Raw genomic sequence first — 20,194 nt, 5'->3', positions numbered from 1 at the left:
TGATGGTATAAGCTACGGGGGGTCAGGGGAGAGGCCATCAGTCCCAGCCAGGGGGGACACCCATCAGGCTGGCTTGCTGAGACCCATTCCTCAGGGCGCGATCTCCCCTGGGGCCCCTGGAGGAGGTGGGCGGTGAGGGGCGAGGCAGGGGAGACAGGGCCAACTCACGTAGGTGTCATGGTCGTACAGCTCCACCACGATGCTGGGGGGTTGCTCGGCAATGCTGACCGGTTCACCGAAGATCTCAATCTCGTAGAAGATGAGCGTCTGGTCCCAAGTGGGGTTGAGGGTGTTTTTCACCACCACCGTCTTCTGGCTCTGATGCAGGAAGGAGACGATGGCGTAGGGATCTGTGTGGCCGGGTGGCAGGGAGACAGGACACAGTGGGACCATGAGAATCGCCTGCTCAGGGGTCATGCAGAAGCACAAGGCTGCAGCAGGACTGCCGCTCCATAGCCGTAAAGGTCAGGCTGGAGCCCCATTTCCCTAGGGGGTTCTCCCTGCCAATCCGTGAGGCCATAGCTGGCGGACAGTCATGGAGAACGGAGCCTGGATATAGGCACAAGACCCAGAGGACACCCTCTCTAGGCTTCTTCCTGGGCTGGCCACCTGGGGCAAGGGTCGGCCAGAAGAGGTGAGCACCTGCGTGGTCCATTCATTCATTCATTTATCCAACAAGCATTTATTGAGCACATTCTGCGTGCCAGGCTAAGGGGCTAGGTACCCGGTTCTGAAAGTGCAATTGGAGCAAAACACAAGAAAATGTGAGGGACGATTTTGATGGCTTTGAAGGTCAGCTCTCGGTTGCTATGGGGTGTGCCACAGAGGAATCTGCCCTCCTGGAAGAAGGGCAATTAGAAAAGAGATGTTGATCTTTGTGAGCTCTGAGATGCGATCACACTGGCATGATTAGATCTGCATTTCCACAAGCTCACTCTGTCACATGGAGAACAGGCTGGGGTGGGGTTGTAAAGCAGAAGCCAGTGCTGGGAGATGGGTTAGGAGGCTACTGCAACAGTCCAGATGGTGATATCAGGGCCTTAGATGGGTGTGTGGTGCCAGAAAGGAGGAGAAGGGCTTAAGAGATGTTAACGCTGGGTGGGGTAGGAGGAATCCAAAGGCCCCATCTTCCTTCCCAGCTTGACAGCTCCAGCCATGCTCTACCCATCCCCAGACACATACTGGTGTCACTAAAGCGGATTCTGGGGCAGTGATTCTCAAATGCAAGCAGGCACCAGAATCCCCTGGAGCATTTAGGCAGTTGTTGGGCCTCGCCCCTCTAGATTCTGATTCAATAGGTATAAGGTGGGACCCAGACCTCGTTTTTCTTGCAAGTTCTCAGGTGATGCTGAGGCTGCTGGTCTGGGGCTGCACTTTGAAAACTTCCACACAGGAAGGTCCTATGGGACTGAGTGGATGTAGCATGGGAGAAGAGCAGAGGGCTTAGAAGAGGGATCTTCCAACTTCTCCCAATAGGACATCAGCCTGGAGGCAGGGTCTGGTTTGTTGTCATTTTGGAAAACCTGGATGCCTGGGAGGCTGATCCCAAAGGTCCTAAAATGCGTCCTAACCCTCAGCACCTGCAGCACCTGCCTCCATCGTGTAACGCTTCATCCTCTCTGAGCCCCATAGTCCAGCTCAGCATTGCCACTAACTCCCTGGTGACCTCGGGAGAGCCTCAGCGGCCCTGTGGGTGTTGGTCTTGGTCCTGTTAACCTCAGAAGAGGGCTGAGATGTCCGAATGCAAACCTGGGCCAGGATGAGGAGACCACTCTTCCATGCAAAGTGGAGGGTCACTGACAGGCTTCCTGGCCACAATGAGACCAAGTGGCCCACCCTGGCCAGTGCACAGGAGGTGGCAAGGAGTGCCCATATAAGATGTGGGCAGGTTGGGGTGGGTGAAGGGAAGACTTCCATCAGGGGATGGAGGGAGTCAGGGCAAGGTCGTGGCTGTCACCCAAGGGACTAGTTTTAAGGAGGAAGAGAATCCAAGCTAGGGGACCAGCCGATCAACCTCCAGGTCAATCATGGAGGACTTCCTGCAGAAAATTGTTTTGGAAAGTTCTTGGCAGGAGAAGAGGGCAGGAGGGAAGCATCCACCATGTTTAGCCCCCTCCCACCTGGTAGGAGCCTCTTTGGCATGGGGCACCCCTTCGCACCCACCAGCCCTGGCAGGGTGGGCCCCAAGCCCTTTCTCTCCTGACCCCTGGCAGGGCCCAGCGGCGTCTGTGCATTTAATGAAACCGTCTGGACGTGATACCATCAGCTCGCAGAGAACCTCTCCCAGGTTCCAGTAAGGGAAAGGGGGCGTTCCGATAAATAAAACCATATTAGAGAGCCAGCGAAAAAGCCCCTTTTGTTCCCACCCCCCGTGCTTCCCAACGCTTTATTTTTATAAGCGTGCGGGCCCCAGACCGACAGCGTTTACACAAAGATCACAATTGCACATTGTGGCGTCTGTGCACGCCGTATTGGTGTTGGCAGCACCCCCCACGCTGGCCCCCCGAGCAGTCCCGACTACTTCCAGCAGCCCCAGCAGCTCAGGCAATGAGCTCAGCACTGGGGGGAAGGGGGATTTCAAACAAAACTCACCCAGACCCACACACACACCCCACCCGCCCCTGGGAGGAAAAAACACACAACAAAGGCATTGTAAAGAGCGGGACTGCAGGCCTGGGGCCTGAGACACTGGGCTACTGTGTGCGGAGCTGGCCTCTCCCCCCACAGGACGCAGCCCTTCCAACAACAAAAAAAACATGGGAGTAGGGCGGCTGTTGCTGAAGCAAGGTGGTCAGATGAAGGAAATCCTGACAGACTGACAGACGCATCCCTCTTCCAGGAGAGCCAAGAGGAGGCAGAAGCAGATTTCCTAGGAGAGGTGGAGGGGAAGGCAAGGGGCTGGGTCTTCCAGATCCAGCCCAGCCCTGTGTTCTCCCTGGGGCCAGCCCCGTGCTAGAAGCGGGCAGCATCTGCCCTCAGTCCTCACGTGCCCTGCAACGCACCCCCTCCTGGGCCGCTCTGGACTGAGGTAGAAGCAGATTTGGATCGAGAAGTAACGCAGCCTGCCCCGGGAGGCTACAGCAGGAGCGTGTAGTGGAATCTACCACAGTCCATCACCACCAGAGGACGGACACTGGTCACTAGGCCCCCGGTAGATGACTCCTTTGCTAGAAGCAGAGACCTGCGTCCCCAGGGAGATGCAGCAAGGGGGACCTCCCCACCCACCAGCTCAAGCCACCAAGGATGGGGGACAGGGCGGGCAGTGTCATCCCCATTGGTCAGAAGAGCGACCTCTGCCCCCAGGAAGAGTCGTCCAGGACAAGACCCCGTGACTCCCAGTCCAGTGCTCCCTCTACCTTGCCTCGCTCATGGGAAAAGGGCCATTAAGAGAGGGGAAGCAGGTCCGCCGGAATGAAGGCAGTGCCAATTAAAACTATAACACAGCAAGGTTTTCCTATAAAATTAAGAAAAAGTGTTTGAAAGTATAAAACCCAGTGTTGGCAAATATTTGGCGAAATATGTACTCTCCTTTATGGCTGGAAGTAATTCAGCGACCCTTCAAGTAAGTAATTGGGCCATCTGCCCTGAAAAACATAAAAATGGTTATGCCTTTCTCCCCATATTGCTGGGAATCACCCAAATTAACCAAAAGCTATAGGAACAAAACTATTCACTGCTGTATAGTTTATGAGGCATCATTCATTCCACCTACATTTATCATTTCACTAGCACACCACAGGGGAGCACAAAGCTAAGAACACAAAGAAGAATGAGGCTCTTATGGTCGTGACTACTGGTCGGAAATGGTAGCTAAACCACAATTCTCATACAAGGTGCTCTGCAAATTAAGTGGAGTGTGCTGAGTTCTGAGGGTGGGAGCTACTCAACCTGGATTGCGAGCATTAAATCAGGCTTCCCAAAGGAGGTCACTCTTCACCCGAGTCTCGAGAATGAGGAGGAGGCAGCCCATGCAGAGGAAAAGGGGGTGCTCCAGGCAGCCAGCCCAGCCCAGGCAAGAACCCAGAAGAGCATGGGCACCTGGGAGCCAGCACATGGCCAATCCGGCTGAGGGGCAGGGAGGTCCCAGGACAGCGGGCATCAAGGAAGGGGGAGGGGGAGGGGGTAGCTCACGAATAGTCCTGCATTCAGGCTGAGCAATTCGGACTGAATCCTATAGATCGGTGTTTCCCAAAATGTGTCCAAGACCTGCATTCTCTGGTGAGCCAGTGAGCGTTTAAACAGGTTAAATACACTTCTTTACCGCAGCAGCCTCAGAGCCTCTCCTCTGCCACTGTGCCTTGTAAATCTCTAAGTATGCAGGGCTTCCCAGTCTCTCTTGCTCAGGAACCCTTTTTAAGTGGCACATTTCACAAGCCTCCAATACACTTCGGAAAACACCTCCTTAAATTTGTCGGGTGGATTACCCCAACCAGAAAGAACCTTAACAAAAGGCTGTTAGAAAAGTGGGGGGCCGTGACCAGATTCCAGGACCCTGTGAGTCCAATGAGTACATTTCCCCAGCACCACCCAGGACAGAGTGTGGGTCTGGGGGGAAATTGGAGCACTGGTCACTGCAGAGGTGACCCCAGCTGGGGAACAGCCAGGACTCATGAACATCACCTCAGACTGGCCTGAACGAACACAGCTGTGACGTCCCAGGACCCACGCAGCCAGCAAAGAGCGCACGGGACCTTCTGCTTTCTTGAAAGGCACCTTTCCCTACCCACACCCCCACTCCAGTAAAGTAATAGCCTAGCATCTGGCCTACCAGCCATCTCTCCTCTGCTTGGCCAGCCAAGTCAGCACCCCTGAGGCCACTGCGAGACCTTCAAAGAAGGGTTTCTGAACCCCCTGCCACTCCAAGCAAAGGGTCAGCCTCCAGAGTTTGGGGATCTCATGACAGTGCTTCCCCAGGGTCCTCTGCGTGGGTGGCAGCCCCGAAAACAGCTTCGGCCATGGCTCCCCAAAATCACAATAGCAGTTCTCTGGTGGGGGGGGACGCCCCATCGGGGCCAGGTGGAGAGCACAGCACATGGCCGTGTGGGCCCAAGGCCTGTCTTGGGGACCAATGTGTCAAGGCAGACAGCTCCCTTCCCAGTTCCCTTTGAGAAATACCCAATCAAAGGGCCTCTTCTGAGAGAATCAATGCTACCCATTCCAGACTGAAGTGGTGGGCAGGAGACAGGCACGGGGTGGTAGACAGGGGATCTCTAAGCCCTCTAGAGCCTCATCTTTTCAGGTCCAGGTAAACCCAGTAAGGACGACGCAGTGGCCACTCCATCGCCATATCAAATAGAAGTCATTTGAGCTAAGCATTATTTCAGTTTTTCTGCCTGGTTATCACCTGGTCACACACACACATAAACACACTGCCCATGGCCGTACACACCCTCCCATAGGACCAGAGAACCAGGGCTGGCCATCCACAGAGTCCCAAACCCTACCCAAGGTTCTATCCTCAGAAAACGCTCACCACCAATGGGGGGCACATATCCCCTCTACCACGCCCAATTTTATCCAACAGTTTCCTGGGCAAATCCTCTGTGTCCTCCCAAACCTTCAGCCAAGGCTGCTGTAGGCCACGCGGGAGCAGACATGGCCCCAGCCCCGGGGCAGCCCCAAGGCCGCCCCAAGGCCCGCCGAACCGGGGCCAGGCGGAGAGCACGGCACAGGGCCAGGTGGGGCCTGCAGCAGTGGAGCTCGGAAAGGCCTGGAGCATCGCAGGTCAGAGGCCCGAGGGGGGCCCTCTCGGCCCCAGACACCCTGGCGGGCAGCTGGAAGGTGCTACCAGCGACCCTCCCCTGGCCCCAGACATTCCGGATTCACACATGAGTTTCCTCAGAGAAATGCCAGCCGGTGGCCAGGCACAGCCTCCAGCCGCCAGCCGCCCCGAGGTCAGTTCCAGGGGAGGAATTGCTTTGGTTTAGGGTTTGGGAGTGAAAATAAACACTCTGGGTTTTATAGGTTCACTCACATTGGCTGCTGTTTTCCTTTCCAGCAGCTGCTCAATCGGGCCTTTCATTCCGAAGCCAGTGGCCTCTGAGGAAGCCCTGGGCAGTGCCCTCAAAGCTCAAGGGAGGTTTGTTTGGGGGAGGGGATGGGGCCAGGATGGAAAGTGTGACGTTGCCTGCAGGCCACAGAGGGGACTTGGAGGAGTCAGAGGACAAGGGGCCTCCCACTTGACCCCCACTCACCATCCCTGCTGCCCAAGCCCAAGGCCTGCACCCTCACCTCTCATGTCCTCCCTGGAAGGGAGGGGAAGTGAGATTGGAAATTAGTCATTTTTTTTTCCTTGGGGTAAGTTCTAATTGTCAGAAAGTATCCTGGCAAAGTTTCCCAGGAAATTGCAGATGCAGAGAGCTGCCCCTGCCTGCCAATTCCTGTGTGCTGGTTTTGCATATGCTTTACAATTCTTGGGACCCCAGCCCCAAAGCTCAGAAGAGAAATCCCTCCACCCACCCTGCACTTAGGGTCACTGAGAAAAGTGGAAAGGGAAGTGGGTGGACCATAGCTGCTTGGAGTAAGGAACGGAAAGATTCTCCCATATCAGGTGGCCAGAAAGGAGGACAGGTTTTCTGGCCAGTGTATGAACAGAAGGTCTTTCTCACTGAATATCAGTTCTATGGACTAAACAGCCAGCATTTGGAAGATGACAGCCTTGGGTTCAACTGCAGCTCTGTCACTTGCCAGCTATTTTAACTCAAAGAGTGTTGTGAACCTGAGTCTCAGTTTCTTCATCTGTAAAATTTGGGGATGTTAAATACTTATTTCATATATTTCATAGGATAGTTGTAAGGATTACACAAATAATGTCAGGAAAGTACCTGGACACAGAGTAAACACTTGATAAATGGTAGGTCTCAGGATATCAAGCATTACAGGCCCAAAGGTAAGACAAGGCCCCATCCTGGAGCAGCACGCAGTCAGTGGGGAATATGGAAGAAATACACCACGACTAGTCCTATGCAGTGAGTTCTGAGAGTGGTGCGGGCCAAGTGCTAAGGAAAGCTAAGGAAGAAGCAACCAGCTCAGTTCAGGGAAAGGTCAGAAGACATCTGGGCTGGGTCTTGAAGGATGCATTCTAGGCAGAGGGAAAACTGAGTGCAAAGGCCAGGCATATGGAAGAGGCTGACAAGCATGGACAAGAGTTGGTGGGGCTGAGCTAGTGGACAGAAGGGAGTTATGAAAGTCGAAGAGAGTGAGTTCCACAGGGGTCAGGCCTCAAAGGACCCTGTCTGCCATGCTGAAAAGTTAGAGCTTCATCGGTCAGGATCTATGTTTGAAACCAGGGAGTGACATGATCAGATCTGTAGAAGGTGGCAGGGAGACCGGAGACAGCCAGAGTGGTCCAGACGAAAGAGGCAAAGCCAGCATGGAAGGGCTGCCATGAGATTGAAGAGGAGGGAGCACACCTAAGAGAGACTGAGGACCCAGAGACTGGGTGCTTGATGGTTTCCAGCCGGAGTAACAGATGGATGTTGGCAGGACCAAGATGGGAAATGCAGGGGAGCATGGATCTGGGAAGGGACAGGCTCACAAGGAGCTTGGTTTGGACGGGATAAATGAGATGGCTATGAAGCATCCAGTGGTGGACATAAGGGGCAGGACAAAGACCAGAAGTTTCCCCCCCCATGAGCCAGGACCTCAGTGCACAGAGAGGGGAACACAGACAGGACCCTTGGGGACATCAGGCTTAGAGGGTAATGAAGCATCTGAGTAGGAACAATTGAGAAGGAAGAGGCTGCAGGAGACCCAGGAGCCAGTGGTGTCCAGAGGGGCTTCGAGAAGGAGAGGACAGTTGGTTAGCCCAACTCTGCCAAGGAGTCAAGCTGGCCATGGACAGAAAGCTGCTTCATTTTAGGAGGCCACCGTGCCCCTGACCACAGAGCCGACCTCCATGCACCCAGCAGACAACAGCACCACCCACAAAGGGAAGCCCCAGGACTGTACTCCCGGCTGTCCAAAGACCCAAAATCTCAGTTGCCAACTTTCAGGCCATGCTCCCTGGCCTCCTCCCCTCTCCCCCACCTACCAGAAAAAGAGTCCTTGTCCATCGCAGGCAGGTCCCGGGCCTGGTACATGTAGCAGCGTAGATGGTATCGGTTCCCATCTTCACCAAGGAAGAAAAAGAGATGCTGGAGTGAGAGGTGAGGTGGCTGAGAGCTGGGCTAGAGGGGAGGATGGAGTCTGTCCCCAGTAAGGGCAGTGGAAAGAGGGGTAGGACCATAGAAATGACACATGCCGATATGGCAGGAGAGGTCTTCTCACAGGGTCAGGAGAACAGACCACCACTCAAAGATGGACACCAGAGTGAAGTGTCCCTGTGCCTGACCAGACTTGGTGGAGGAGGGAGGTCAAAGGAGGAGAAAGAGGCCAAACAGATGATGGTGGCAGCCAGAATGCACAGGGCCTCAAATGCTGCTTTTAGGTTTCAAATTGATCCATGCAGCCTACACACGCACCAAAAGCCACCAACCCACCCCACAGCCCACAGACCCAGCTACCCACAGGCCCCACATACACATCCAACCACATAACCCCATACAAACACAAATGTAAGGTTACACACCCATATGACCTGTAGATACCACCAAATGTCACTCACAGTCGAAGATGCAGGAAATCGTGGGCCTGTTCACACCAAAGCTCAAGGTGGAAACTGACATGGAATCTTCACTCCTGTCATCTACCACGCCGCCCTGGAGACAGACAGCTGGTCAGGGTGGACTCTGACGCCAGGGCCTAAGGGTGGCGGGAAGACTGGCCCAGAAAGACAGATCCCTTCGAGAAACCTCTGGGCCACACTCCAGCTACCAGGAACTGGACCATCAGGCCTTCAGTTTCACTCTCGGGGAGTCCATCCTCCCCTACAGCACCCCCAAGCACCAATCTCAAATCATCAAAGGTCTGCGGGAAATTCTTCTCCCTCTCTAGTGAAAACTGAACAAGCCAGATTGGAATTCAAGTTGTTTCTGCCCAAGAGGTTAATGTTGGTAGAAGGAAGGACTCTACGGGGCTCTCCTAGGAGGATGAGTTAAGTGGAACCAAAGCCGGTCTCACACTAGCCCCTCTGAGTTCCCAGCCCTCGCTGCTCACTGCGTGTTTGGAGATGGTGCTAGTGCCAGACACACACAGGCTCCGAGTCAGGTCCCCAGACATGGAAAGGCTGCACTGCTTCATCTACCACCTGTCACTGGTTCCCCTGTGCTGAAGGTGAGGGAGCACAGGCTGAGGCCAGGGCTAGGGACAGTCTGTGGTCAGGGACAGGAGAGGGGCCAGGGCCAGCTTACAGCCAGGTTTAAAAGTCAGTGTGTGATTGTGGAAAATCTTGTGTCTGATGCTCCTCTTACCTTGGGAACAGACAGATGAGTAAAAAATATGGATAAAAAACAAGCAAATAAAAAGGGGGACAAAGGTTAAAATAAATTGGGTGGGAAAAAAAAGAAATAGAGGGAAGGGTAAGGGTTATGGAATGTACAAGTTTTTTCTTTTTTCTTTTTACTTTTTTTTCTGGAGTGATGCAAATGTTCCAAAAATTATCATAGTGATGAATACATAAGTATGTGATGATATTGTGAGCCACTGATTATCTAGCATGTGTGGACGGTATGTGTGTGAAAATTTCTCAGTAAAATTATTTTTTTAAAAAGTCAGTTTGTCAGTTCACAGTGCCTAAACCTTTTCCTCATTAGCACTGGGCTCTAACCACTGAGCAACAAACCACGTCTGGTGGCGCCCAGACCAGACAACCTCCCTAGACCAGATGGCCCTCCCTGGTGCACTCCTTACCCCCACCACCCCTGACATACCGCAGCCCCCCGCCGAGGTCCTGTATGGGAGCACAAGAACCCAGCAGCCATCGAGGCACCCCCGTGAGGACAGGAAACGGGAGCTAGTCACATTCCAGCCCAGACTCCAAGCCTCGGCTTTCCTGCCCAGCTACCGCCCACAGCCAGGAGCCCACATCACAGCCAAGAGAGGGATGCTGGGGAGCTGGGGGCATTTCCCAGAGGCCCCATGCCAACTGCTCTGTCTCTGGTCCACAGTGACTTCAAGTCCCTCTTGTCTCCATCTCCGGCCCCTTCCCTGCTGTTTCCTACTTCGTTTTGGAAACAGCAGGTTTAGGCAGCAAGCTGGTCTCTGCTCAATCTCCTTGTCCAGTCCCTCTCTCACACACAACTACCTGCATACCCGTGAGAGAAAAGCCTGGCCTCTCCTCGGACGGTCTGTTCACCCTGCCCAGTCCCCAGGGACTCTCTGCTGACCCTGACTGACCTCCACTCTGGCTGTAGCCTTTTCCATGAGAATCTCAGCCTCTCTCCAGACCCCTGCCTAAGCTATCCACCACAATGTCCCCCAGTGCCTCCAAATCCAAGATGCCGCTGCCACTTCTAAGCTCCTCCTCTCCAAAGACCCTCCTTGTCCAAGAAAGCTCCCTGTATGCTTGTTCTCCTATCACGATCCAGACCACACCCCAAAGCCAGAACTACCTTCATCACCCACAGTCACCACTACACCTCTCTACCCAAACCCTTCAGGAGCTCTCACTTCCTGAAAGGTCAGGTCCAGCTTCCTGGGCAGACCCCCGTGACCTGGCCCCATCTTTCCAATCCAACACCAAGGCTTCCTTCTCCCAAACCCCGGCCCTTGGCTTCACACAGGTGACATTCTCCAAAGCTGCCCAAAACTCCTCTCGACGATCAAAGCTCATGCTGTCCCCCAGCCAGAAATGCCATCCCAGTCCTCCCCATCTTTAGGTCCTCAGACTCCCAGGAAAATACTGCCCCAGTCATTCCTGGGTGAATCAAGAAATGTATCATAAAGGCAGACCGGGGACTTCCCCTGCTCCGTCCTGGCAAAGGGCCTGCAACGCACACACTCAGGAAAGGGCTCATCGGTTCTCCCAGAGGACACACCAAGGTCCTACCACAACAGGGCAGGCCATGGCTACCACAGTAGAGTAGCCCTCACCCCCTTTAAGACAAGGAGATCTAGTAACCCCTTCTCTCAGCACAGAAATTAAACATGGGCTCTAGGGCCAGGTTGCTTGGGCTTAAATTCTGGTCCCACCAGTTACTGGCTGGGTTACTTTGGGCAAGTAGCTAAACTTCTCTGAATCAATCTCTTTGTAAATTTGGGATAATTACACAGTAACTATCTCAAAGAATTACTGTGATTATTAAAGCAAACAAACAAAAAATACATGTAGCTCTTAGCACATGGCCTGGCACATAATTACTCAATGAGTGTTAGCTATTTGTGATCTTAGGAGAAAAATAAGCCACACACCTGGGGCGCGGTCATAAACTATGAAGTTAGTGGCTGTGTTGAAGGGCCTCATACAGCCCATTTGTGTTCAAAATAATTCCAGAAAGCTGGGAAAGTGGATAGTTAGGACAAGCCGCGGGCCAAAATGTCTCTCTCACGCGCGCACACACGCACACACACACACACACCCATGCGCACACATAGGGTGGAAAGCAGGATAACTGGGAGTGGTGCCACACTGCAGCCAAGGAAGGACATGAAAGCTGTCGCGCCAAAATCCTCCAGGGCAGATGCGGACGGGGATGTCCGGGACCCCCTAGGAGGGCCGTTGGGCCGCGGCCCTGCTGCACTAGGGTCCCATCAAAAAAGGGTCCCATCAGAACGCACAGCGAGTCCAGCCGCCATGAGCCAAGGGCCGCCCAGGCCGGCTGCGGGGTCTGTGGGCGTCCCTCCCCTACCCCCTACCCCTCTGCTCAGGGCGCGCAGTCAGGAGATGCAGGGAAGCCAAGGGAAGCCGACCTTAGGTCGAGACCCTGGAAATAGGGCTTGGCCGGCGCCTGAACGCAACAATGCGTAGCACGCAGGGCTCTGTGCACCTAGAGCTGCGGGGCTGGGGGTGGGGGGTGGGAGGGAAGTTGCAGCTAGGGGCAGGGCGCCCTCCAGGTAAGGCGCTGGAGTGGGTGCGGGGCAGAAGGCCGCTTCCAGCTCCCACAGGCCCGGGAACTCATTCCCTCCCTCCCGGCGCCTGCAGGGACCTCCCTGCTTGCAGTTGGCTGCCAGGGCACACCCCACTCACCTCGCACCTCCTCTAGATGCTTCCCCTAGCCGCCTCCCGTCAGCACCACTCCCACCAAACAGCCTCCGTCTGCGGCTTTGGCAGCACTTTCTGGGCCCCTGTCCAAGGGCAGGGCCACCGGCTTGTGATCAGAAAAGATGCTGCTCTCCCTGGGATTTCCACGAAGGCCAGTGCTGGTATCTGCAGACTTTGCTCTCGGGTGGCCCAGAGCGGGCATGGGCACTGGGAATGGCTGGGGTGTCCCCTTGGGGATGCTCCGCATGCTCCACAGCGCCCACTGCCCACCTCCCATCCCCACCTGCCTTCACAACCTCCTTCCCTTCACTCAGGGAGACAGATGAGGACGGCCGAGAAGAAGCATTACTGAGAACCAAGAGAAGCACACACACCTCGAGCCAGGCTGACAGACACCCACTAAATACAGTCTCTCCCAGGCACAGCCCCAGTTCTCCCCGCCGCCTCCCTGGGCTCATCCTCAGCAGAAGTCCCCCTGCAGAGCTGGCTGACGTCTTCACATCCTCTAGCCCACTAACCCTCCTGGAGGGGGCTGAGCTTTCCATGCATCCCCAACAGAATCTGGGAGCAGAGAGGAGGCCAGCTCTGCCTTCTGGCCTGGCCATGGCCTTCCAACTGGGCCTCCAGCCGCCAGAACACTCCCCTACATCCACACTCGCTGCTGGCCTCCACGCTCCCACCAGCTGGAACTCTCTAGGGGCCCCTTCCTTGCCCCCAGGTCTCAGGCTGTAACTCCCTCTGCCCCATTCTTTCCCTGGCTCCCTTATCCTCAACAGTCCAGTCTCACCTTAAAGCTCACCCTGCAAGGATGAGTTGGGCACCCCTCCCATGTGCTCCCACAGCACCCTGAATTTCTCCCACTACTGAATTTCTCCCATTATTGCGCAGACCTCTGCACACTGTAACGACATGTTGACTTGTTCGTCTGCTCCCTGGGGGCACCTTGCACACAGCAGGTGCTCAGGGAAGAATCAGTGAGTGAGTGAATGAATGAATGAACATACACCTCAGGCAACAACAGCACGAGCTTTAGGGAGGGCTGCTGACAAAGGTGTCCCAGGTCAGGGAACCAGTCTACAAACTACCACAGGTAATCTGTCACACTTTCCTCACGCACAAGATGTTCTCAGTTTCCCACGTGGCCCTCAGCATGGCTCTCGCAGGGAACTTGTCTCAGAGCAAACAGCAAGCTTTGTGAGAACCTGATGTGGGGGCTTCCGGAAGCACCCCCTCCTGTCGGTCCTTCCCTGTGGCCTTCCATGCCTGCTCGCCAAGCACAGACTTGGTGCCTTCCCCACATCCGAGTCAGAAATGGCCATCACATCACTCCTCACGGGACTTAACATGTCACTTCTCAGGGAGGCCTTCCCTGACTACCCCCTCAAAAATCCCACACACACGCCCCACCCCACACACCCACTCACACCCTCAGGCAGCTTTATTTTTGCCTCCTAGCACTTGTGACCACTTGATGTCTTAAATGCTAACATTTTTGTTTCTGGTCTCCTGGGCCCTGCAGGCACGGGGCTTCCCCAAGGCTCTGTCCCAGCCCCTCGCGCAGCACCTGGCACAGAGAGACTTCGGTGGATAGTTACTGAATCAGTGAATGAAATCCATGCTGAATCCCTCCCTCTCTCTTAGGGTGCCTCACACACACACACACCCCTTTTTCTAGAAAGAAGGATGGGTTTCGTGGGGACTGAGCCTGACGCGAGGGAAAGCTCTCCAGAGACTGTGAGGATGTCGCAGTGGGGAGAAGAAAGTGCAGGTGGCAGGGTCACGGTGAGGTGTCCCCCAGTCCGCATCCTTTAACATTCGCAGTCACAGCAAACAACTACCTGGACTTAGCATGCACCATAAACATGTGCAAAGAGCTTGACACACCGGAATAGACTTACTCCTCCCAACTTGATAGAGAGGTACTGTTGCTGCTTTGATTGTAGAGGGCAAATTACAGCACTGAAAGGCGAAGTAACTTAATAGTTGCATGACAAAAGAGAGGCCTGCAGATAGCCAAAGCTAACAACGGGTAGCTGTATTTTATGTGCACAGAGCAGAAAATCTAGGCAACTAATTCATTTTACAGACGCCGAAGCTCCAAGATAGAGAATGTCCAGGCTGCATTTTGCAGGCACATGGCTCCACGTCAGACACCAGGAAGGGGAGAGGGTGAGGAGCTGCCTGGGGGTTCCCAGGGCAGGTCAGGGAAAGGACAGCTGGGAGTGGGTAGGGGGATGGGCTGCAGGAAAACCCAGCCTGAGACTCAGTTTCTTCGTTGTAAAAAGGCATTTGTGGTTAACACTCACCACCGGGCTATTGTGGAATAGGCAAGGGTTTCAGTTTCAGTGCTGTTGATATTTTGGGCCAAATAATTCTTTGGTAGGAGGTTTGGCAGCATCCCCAGCCTTACCCACTAGAGACTAGCAGCAGCCCCCACTCATGACAGCCAGCAACATCTCCACCATTGCCATATGTCCACTGTGCAAGGCAGGTGGGTGGGATTCACCCTCAGCTGAGAAGTATTGATGAACTAAGTAAAAGGATGCACCCTCAGCCCACAGCAGGTACCTGGCACATAATTAACACTCAGAAAATGGTACTAGTGGTGTCAGTTTAATATTTTTATGTCTCCAGTCTCCTGTTAAATAATCTACCACCACCCCTGCTGTTCTTGGCCTTCTTTAAATTTACTGAATCCTTCATCTTCTGCCACAGGGCCTTTGCACAGGCTGTTCACGCCCCTGGGGAAACCCTCCCAGCTGAGCTAACTCAAGTGCTTCCTTCTACTCAGTCACACTGAGACATGGCGACCTCCTTGGCTGCCCTGCCTGCACTGGCAGCCCCTGTCCAATCTCTCCTAGCTCTGTGAACTATCCATCCTTCCGAACACTTCTCCCATTTGCCACTTCACATTTGTTCACACTCTTCTCTAGCTAGCATCCTTCTCTCCTTATGTGTGCAGCACCCCATGAAGATTTACCATCTACAGGCACTGTGCCCTAAGCCACATGAGCAGCTCACAAGCCTAAGGCTCCCGGGGAAAGGACAGGAAAGGGTGTATCAGAGAGCTACCCTTGGAAGCTCAAGGACTGACACCAGCACAGAAGGCACAATGGAGGTGGACTTACACCCAGGATGGGACTATCTGGGGGGCAGAATGGAAAGCACCATCCCTTGGTTTCTGCTGGGGAAGGTTCCTTCCTGGTGAGAGGAACGGCGTGCTGGATACCTGCCACCACACTCAGGGGAAAGGCTTCGCTGGAGGGACAAAGCCAGGATGCTGAACCAAGGCCGGGCAATGGCAGGGAGGAGGAAGGGCTGCTTTTCTTCTGCTCTCCCTCTGGAGCCCTGGGCAGAGCCAGGCTGCAGGAGAGGCTGAAGTTCTGGTCCCCTCCCACACATACTCTTCCCCTGGCCCCAGGGCCAGGCCAAGGGCATTGGGTTTCCCACAGTCACATTCCTGCCTCGATAGCTCATGCCGACATGACTCCCGGGCTGGGGCTGGCGGCCATGCGGTCTGTGGCCACGCACCCCGTCTCGGGGCTGGCTCTGGAAGGGAGGCTGCTGCTGGCCGGGAGGCAAGGACTGGGCGGCCTCCAACCCGCCACTGCCCGGCTGGCGGCCACGGCTTTCTGGAGGAGCCCGAGCTGAAGAGTGCGGGGAACTCCCTGCCCCCAAGATCCGGGGGGAGCACCCCTAGTGGCCCCCAGAGCCAGCAGTCAAGCCCATCTGAGCCTGCCGAGCAGTGCCGTCCAGAGGCCTTGGGGTAGCCACTACTCTGGGAAGAGCTGGGCGGGTTTGGGGGAACAAGTAGCCTCTGAAGGGGACTCTTTAACCCATCTAACTGATCCAAGAACAAGAACGAGTCCTCTGGCACCTCGGAGCTGTCCTCCACACCTGGAACCTCCCCCCACACACCCTCCTCCCTTTAGCAATGGGGAGCTGCCTTAAACAGGGCCTAGAGGTTAGGCTCGGGAGCTAGAATGTGAGGCAGGAGGCAGACAAAAGGAATCAGAGCAGAGGTGGAAGTGGGGAAAGACACAGGCTGAGCAGGGGGGACCCCAGGGCTGAGCAGGCAGGTGGCAGCACCAGGGCAGCCAGCCCCACAGACCAGGATGGCAGGACAGAGCCTCAGGGCCATCTCGGGGGGCCAGGTCTGTGGGCCACCCGGTCAGGGTAGGGAGTCAGAGGGGCCTTTCCTGCCCCAGCAGAGCCAAGCAGGTGGGTGGGGGCAGGCATGGAGGCTGCTACCCTCCCTCAGTTTACAGGCCAGGACTCAATTTCAATGCACAGTGGGCCCAAAGGCTGCAGGTGACAGAGTCGTCCTGAAGGGGACTGCTGTTGAGGGCCAGTCCTGACCCCTTTCCTTAGGTAGTCAGGACTGGGGACTCCAAGAGAGGCAGTGTGCTGCAGTCAGCTCCACTGGCCCATGAGATCAGATTATTAGATTATCAGGAATTTTGCAAGTCAGTTATCAAACACAGACATTATTAAAAAGTAAATCATAAATTTATAATTTAAAATATTCTATGAAAAACAAGGGGGATCAACAGCCTTGACATTATTTACATCTAGCGTATCCGTGCAGTACAAACTCTATAGACCCTGTACCTACTCTCTTCTTCCCAACGCCACATTTGGGAGGCCCATGATGGTAGCCGGAAATTGGTCACAGCAGGAGTATTGACACCATGGGAATCAGCAGAGGATACAATCCAGCATTGGTTTTGTTTCTGATGAGCCAGTTGTTAACCACCACCCAGCACAACACTCCCCTAGGTGACCTTCCTCCTGGGCTCTGCCGAGACCCCTAAACCACACCATGACATGGTCAGGAAGAGGGCATCTGACCCCCCCCCCAAGCCCGGCCAATACCAGTATGATTTTCATAATGTGTGAGGTAATATGTGAAGAGACACAGCGAGAGTAATTGCTACTTGCTCCTCCATGCCTCCAAGTGCTTGTCTGTGAGATGGGACTATCTCCTAGAGCTGCTGGGAAGATTAAGTGAGATGACATATGAATGGACAGGGCAGTGCCTGGCGTGTGGTGCTGTACCAAGCCAAGCAGGAAATACTTTGGCCTTGGTGGGCCAGTCAGTCTCTATTGTAACTAGTCAGCTCTGCCATTGCACCTCAAAAGCAGCCACAGGGGGAAAAAATTTTTAAAAAGCAGCCACAGACAATAAAGAAATGAATGAGTATTGGCTGTGTTCCAATAAAATCTTATTTGCAGAAACAGGTGGCAGGCCAGATTTGGCCTGTGGGCCATAATTTAGCAATTATTATTTGGGGTGATTATTATTTTTGCTGCATTATTTTTACCCCCTTCTGATAAGTGAGATAAGTGGAGCCCAGAGAGGTTAATGTCTTCCCTGGGGTTACACAGCAAATTAGCTAGAAGAACTATAGTTTCTCAGATTCCTGCTTCCCTGCAAAGCTCAGAGCAGCTGAGCACGGCTTTGGAGCAGGACAGAGCTGAGTGCCAAGTCAGGACCTTGGGGAGCCCATGGCCCACTTCACGCTCAGCTTGCAGGGAAACCCCACACAGGCCAGCAGGCCAGGCCAAAGGAGGAGAACCCTTTGAAAGAGGGAACAACACGGGGCTCGTTTCCTAATCAGGGCTGATTGCAACCTTAAAGTGGAATAGCAGGCGAGGGTGCAACCTCATTTAATTTACAGCTGGAGCCAGGGCTTGGAAGCAGCTGCTAAACTCTTTGCAGAACTACTGGCTGGCCCCTGGGGAGCTCAGAGTAGAATGAGGAAACCTGGAGAATCCACCATGCCACGCATGGGCTGGTGTACATGAGTGTGCATGGGCCTGCCTGCATGCACGCATGTGTGTCATGTATGTGTGCACATCCCTCTAGGGTTTCCACGTCTCCACATGCGGAGGTAGCAGAGATCTCAGGTAGGTTTTATCCCATGCAAGAATGCCATGGTAATCAGGATGACTGCATGTCCCATTTTGCCTGGAATAGTTCTAGTTTATGCCTGTTGTTGCTACATGATTATTAAATAGGGTCCCAGAATGGACAATAAATTACACAGTCACCCTAGCAATGGGGGGACTCAGACCCTCATGCATGTACACACGGTGGCACATGTGCAGGGCATCCGACATGATCACCTGCCATGACACACATCTGACTCCTCCACGCCCGTGTACCCATGTGCTGCATCCTGTTGGAGGCACACAGATGCACAGTCAGACCCTTCGGTCTTCACCATCCAAATCCTGAGCGAGATGACACAAGGCTCAGACCACCCACTCAAACAGACTCAGAGTCCACACATTTACAGGAGCTATTCCAATTGCCCTTCTCTGTGGGGGAGTTGATGAGGCAGGGAGACCCCTGCTCGAGAGAGGAGTCAGCCCTCTCCTGCCAGCACAATGCCAGGGAGACAACAGATACCCAATTAGTAATATTCAAGGAACAGAGTCCACAGACACAGAGCCACCTCCTTATAGCCTGACCATGGAGCCCACCGTGGGCCCTGGTTACTTAAGGAGGCAAACCCCTCTCACCTTCTAGGAGTTGCCCTTGCTCTGGAGCCATGCCTGGGGGGGTCTTATCCAGGTCTGGAGACTTCCCCTCGCCTTTCCACCCACATTTGACCTCCTTTTGTAAAGCCAGCTTAAAAGTCACCTCCTCTGGGAAGGCATCCTGAATTACTCCTATCTGGTGCCAGCCTCTCTGCCCCACTTCCCTGTACATCTGACTTCCGCTACCCTTCCCGCCCCTGGCTGGGGCATGGGGTGCCTGTCTCCCTGGGTCTTCTCCACTTCAGATTAGGCCGTTTCCAACTAATTGGAGGCTGCCCAGGGTGCAGGTGATGGTGCCAGCTCCCCACAGCCTGCCATATCCAACCCTCCCTCCTTAACATCCCCCACCCACAATCCCCTCCATGGCGGGAAGGGAAATGGAGTGGGGGGACAAAAGCACCAGGTGGTGGTCTGGCTGCAGGTTGGGAGACACCTGGAGAGGGGGCAGAAGAGGCTGCGGTTCTGACCTCAGTTCGTACTGAGTCATGCTGTGCTCTGGGAGAACCCCTTCTTGGGCTTCAGTTTCTCCTTAGGTAATATTAAGGGCTCAGAGTTGCTCTAAGGTAGCACATCCAACGGTCCTTTCAGCAATGCTGGAACTGTTCTGTAAACTTGACACCATCCAACCCAGCAGCCAGGAGCCAGGTAGGGGCTATTGAGCACTTGATCTTGGGCTAGTGTGACAGAAGTTGAATTTATTTTTATTTTAATCACTTTAAATGTAAGTTAAAATAGTAGCATGTGGCTAGTGGCTGTCGTATTGAGCAGTGCAGTTCTAAAGCTTCAACCTCTCCAACTGTAAAACGGAATAATAACAGATCCAGCCTTGTGGGGTCAGTGTGAGGATAATATTTGATGAGGCACGTAAAGACCCCAGCCTGGTTTCTGGCACACGGTAAAAAAGATTCTAGTCATTCTTATCCTCTTTGGGCCCGGGACCCCTTGAGAATTGGATGAAATCATGGGCCTTAAGACCGGAGTTTGCCACCAAAACGCACACACATATGTACATCACACACGTGTGTATGCATGCACATCTGCACACACACACACACACACACACACACTGCTTCCAATCTCACGAGGCTCGGGCGACTCTGAAGCCAGGTCAAGGGGCCCTTCAGAACATATGCACATCCAGCGCTGCAGATCTCCAAGACTGTGAGCACATGTTACTGACATCTCCCCTCCCTGCATCTCAGAAAACCCTTCCTGATACTTGGGGCCAAACCCAGAGGCAGGGCTCTGGAAAAATCCTCACGCAGCGATGGCAGGCCCATGGCAAGGGAGACAGGATGGATTCTGTGAGCTCATCCCCGGCAGCCGTCACCAGAGTTCCCAGAGAGGCCAGTGGCGTCGGGAGGGGGTAGCGGGGTGGGCGCCAGCGGTGGTGGTGGTGGCGGCAGTGAGGGGTGTGGGGCGAGGAGAAGGGAGGCTGGGTGGAACTCGCCATAAGAGCGGCTTTGTGCTCTGCTTCCCAGCTCCCTAGGAACGCCAGAAAGATTATGAAACCCGGTGTCTTTGGGAATGCCAGGATATTAGCTGGAAAAAGAATAATATGAAAATAAA

At 54.3% G+C, this 20,194-nt stretch overlaps 1 protein-coding gene across 25 annotated transcripts in view; it reads right to left on the bottom strand.

The window, feature by feature from the left end:
• DYSF (dysferlin) overlaps window positions 1-20,194 on the bottom strand; it is a 227,496-nt gene that overhangs the window by 97,301 nt on the left and 110,001 nt on the right. For all 25 annotated transcript variants that reach the window (XM_077134524.1, XM_077134531.1, XM_077134534.1 and 22 more), the window contains 3 exons: window positions 8,606-8,699; window positions 8,033-8,110; window positions 169-350 (listed from right to left, as the gene is read on the bottom strand). In XM_077134524.1, the coding sequence (XP_076990639.1) occupies window positions 169-350; window positions 8,033-8,110; window positions 8,606-8,699 (354 nt within the window). The remainder of the gene's footprint in view (window positions 1-168; window positions 351-8,032; window positions 8,111-8,605; window positions 8,700-20,194) is intronic.

The sequence above is a fragment of the Tamandua tetradactyla genome, chromosome 17, assembly GCF_023851605.1.
Source record: "Tamandua tetradactyla isolate mTamTet1 chromosome 17, mTamTet1.pri, whole genome shotgun sequence".
Taxonomy (NCBI): Eukaryota; Metazoa; Chordata; class Mammalia; order Pilosa; family Myrmecophagidae; genus Tamandua; species Tamandua tetradactyla.
The sequence above is the reverse complement of the archived record's forward strand: the minus strand, read 5'-3'. Positions and strand labels throughout refer to the sequence as shown.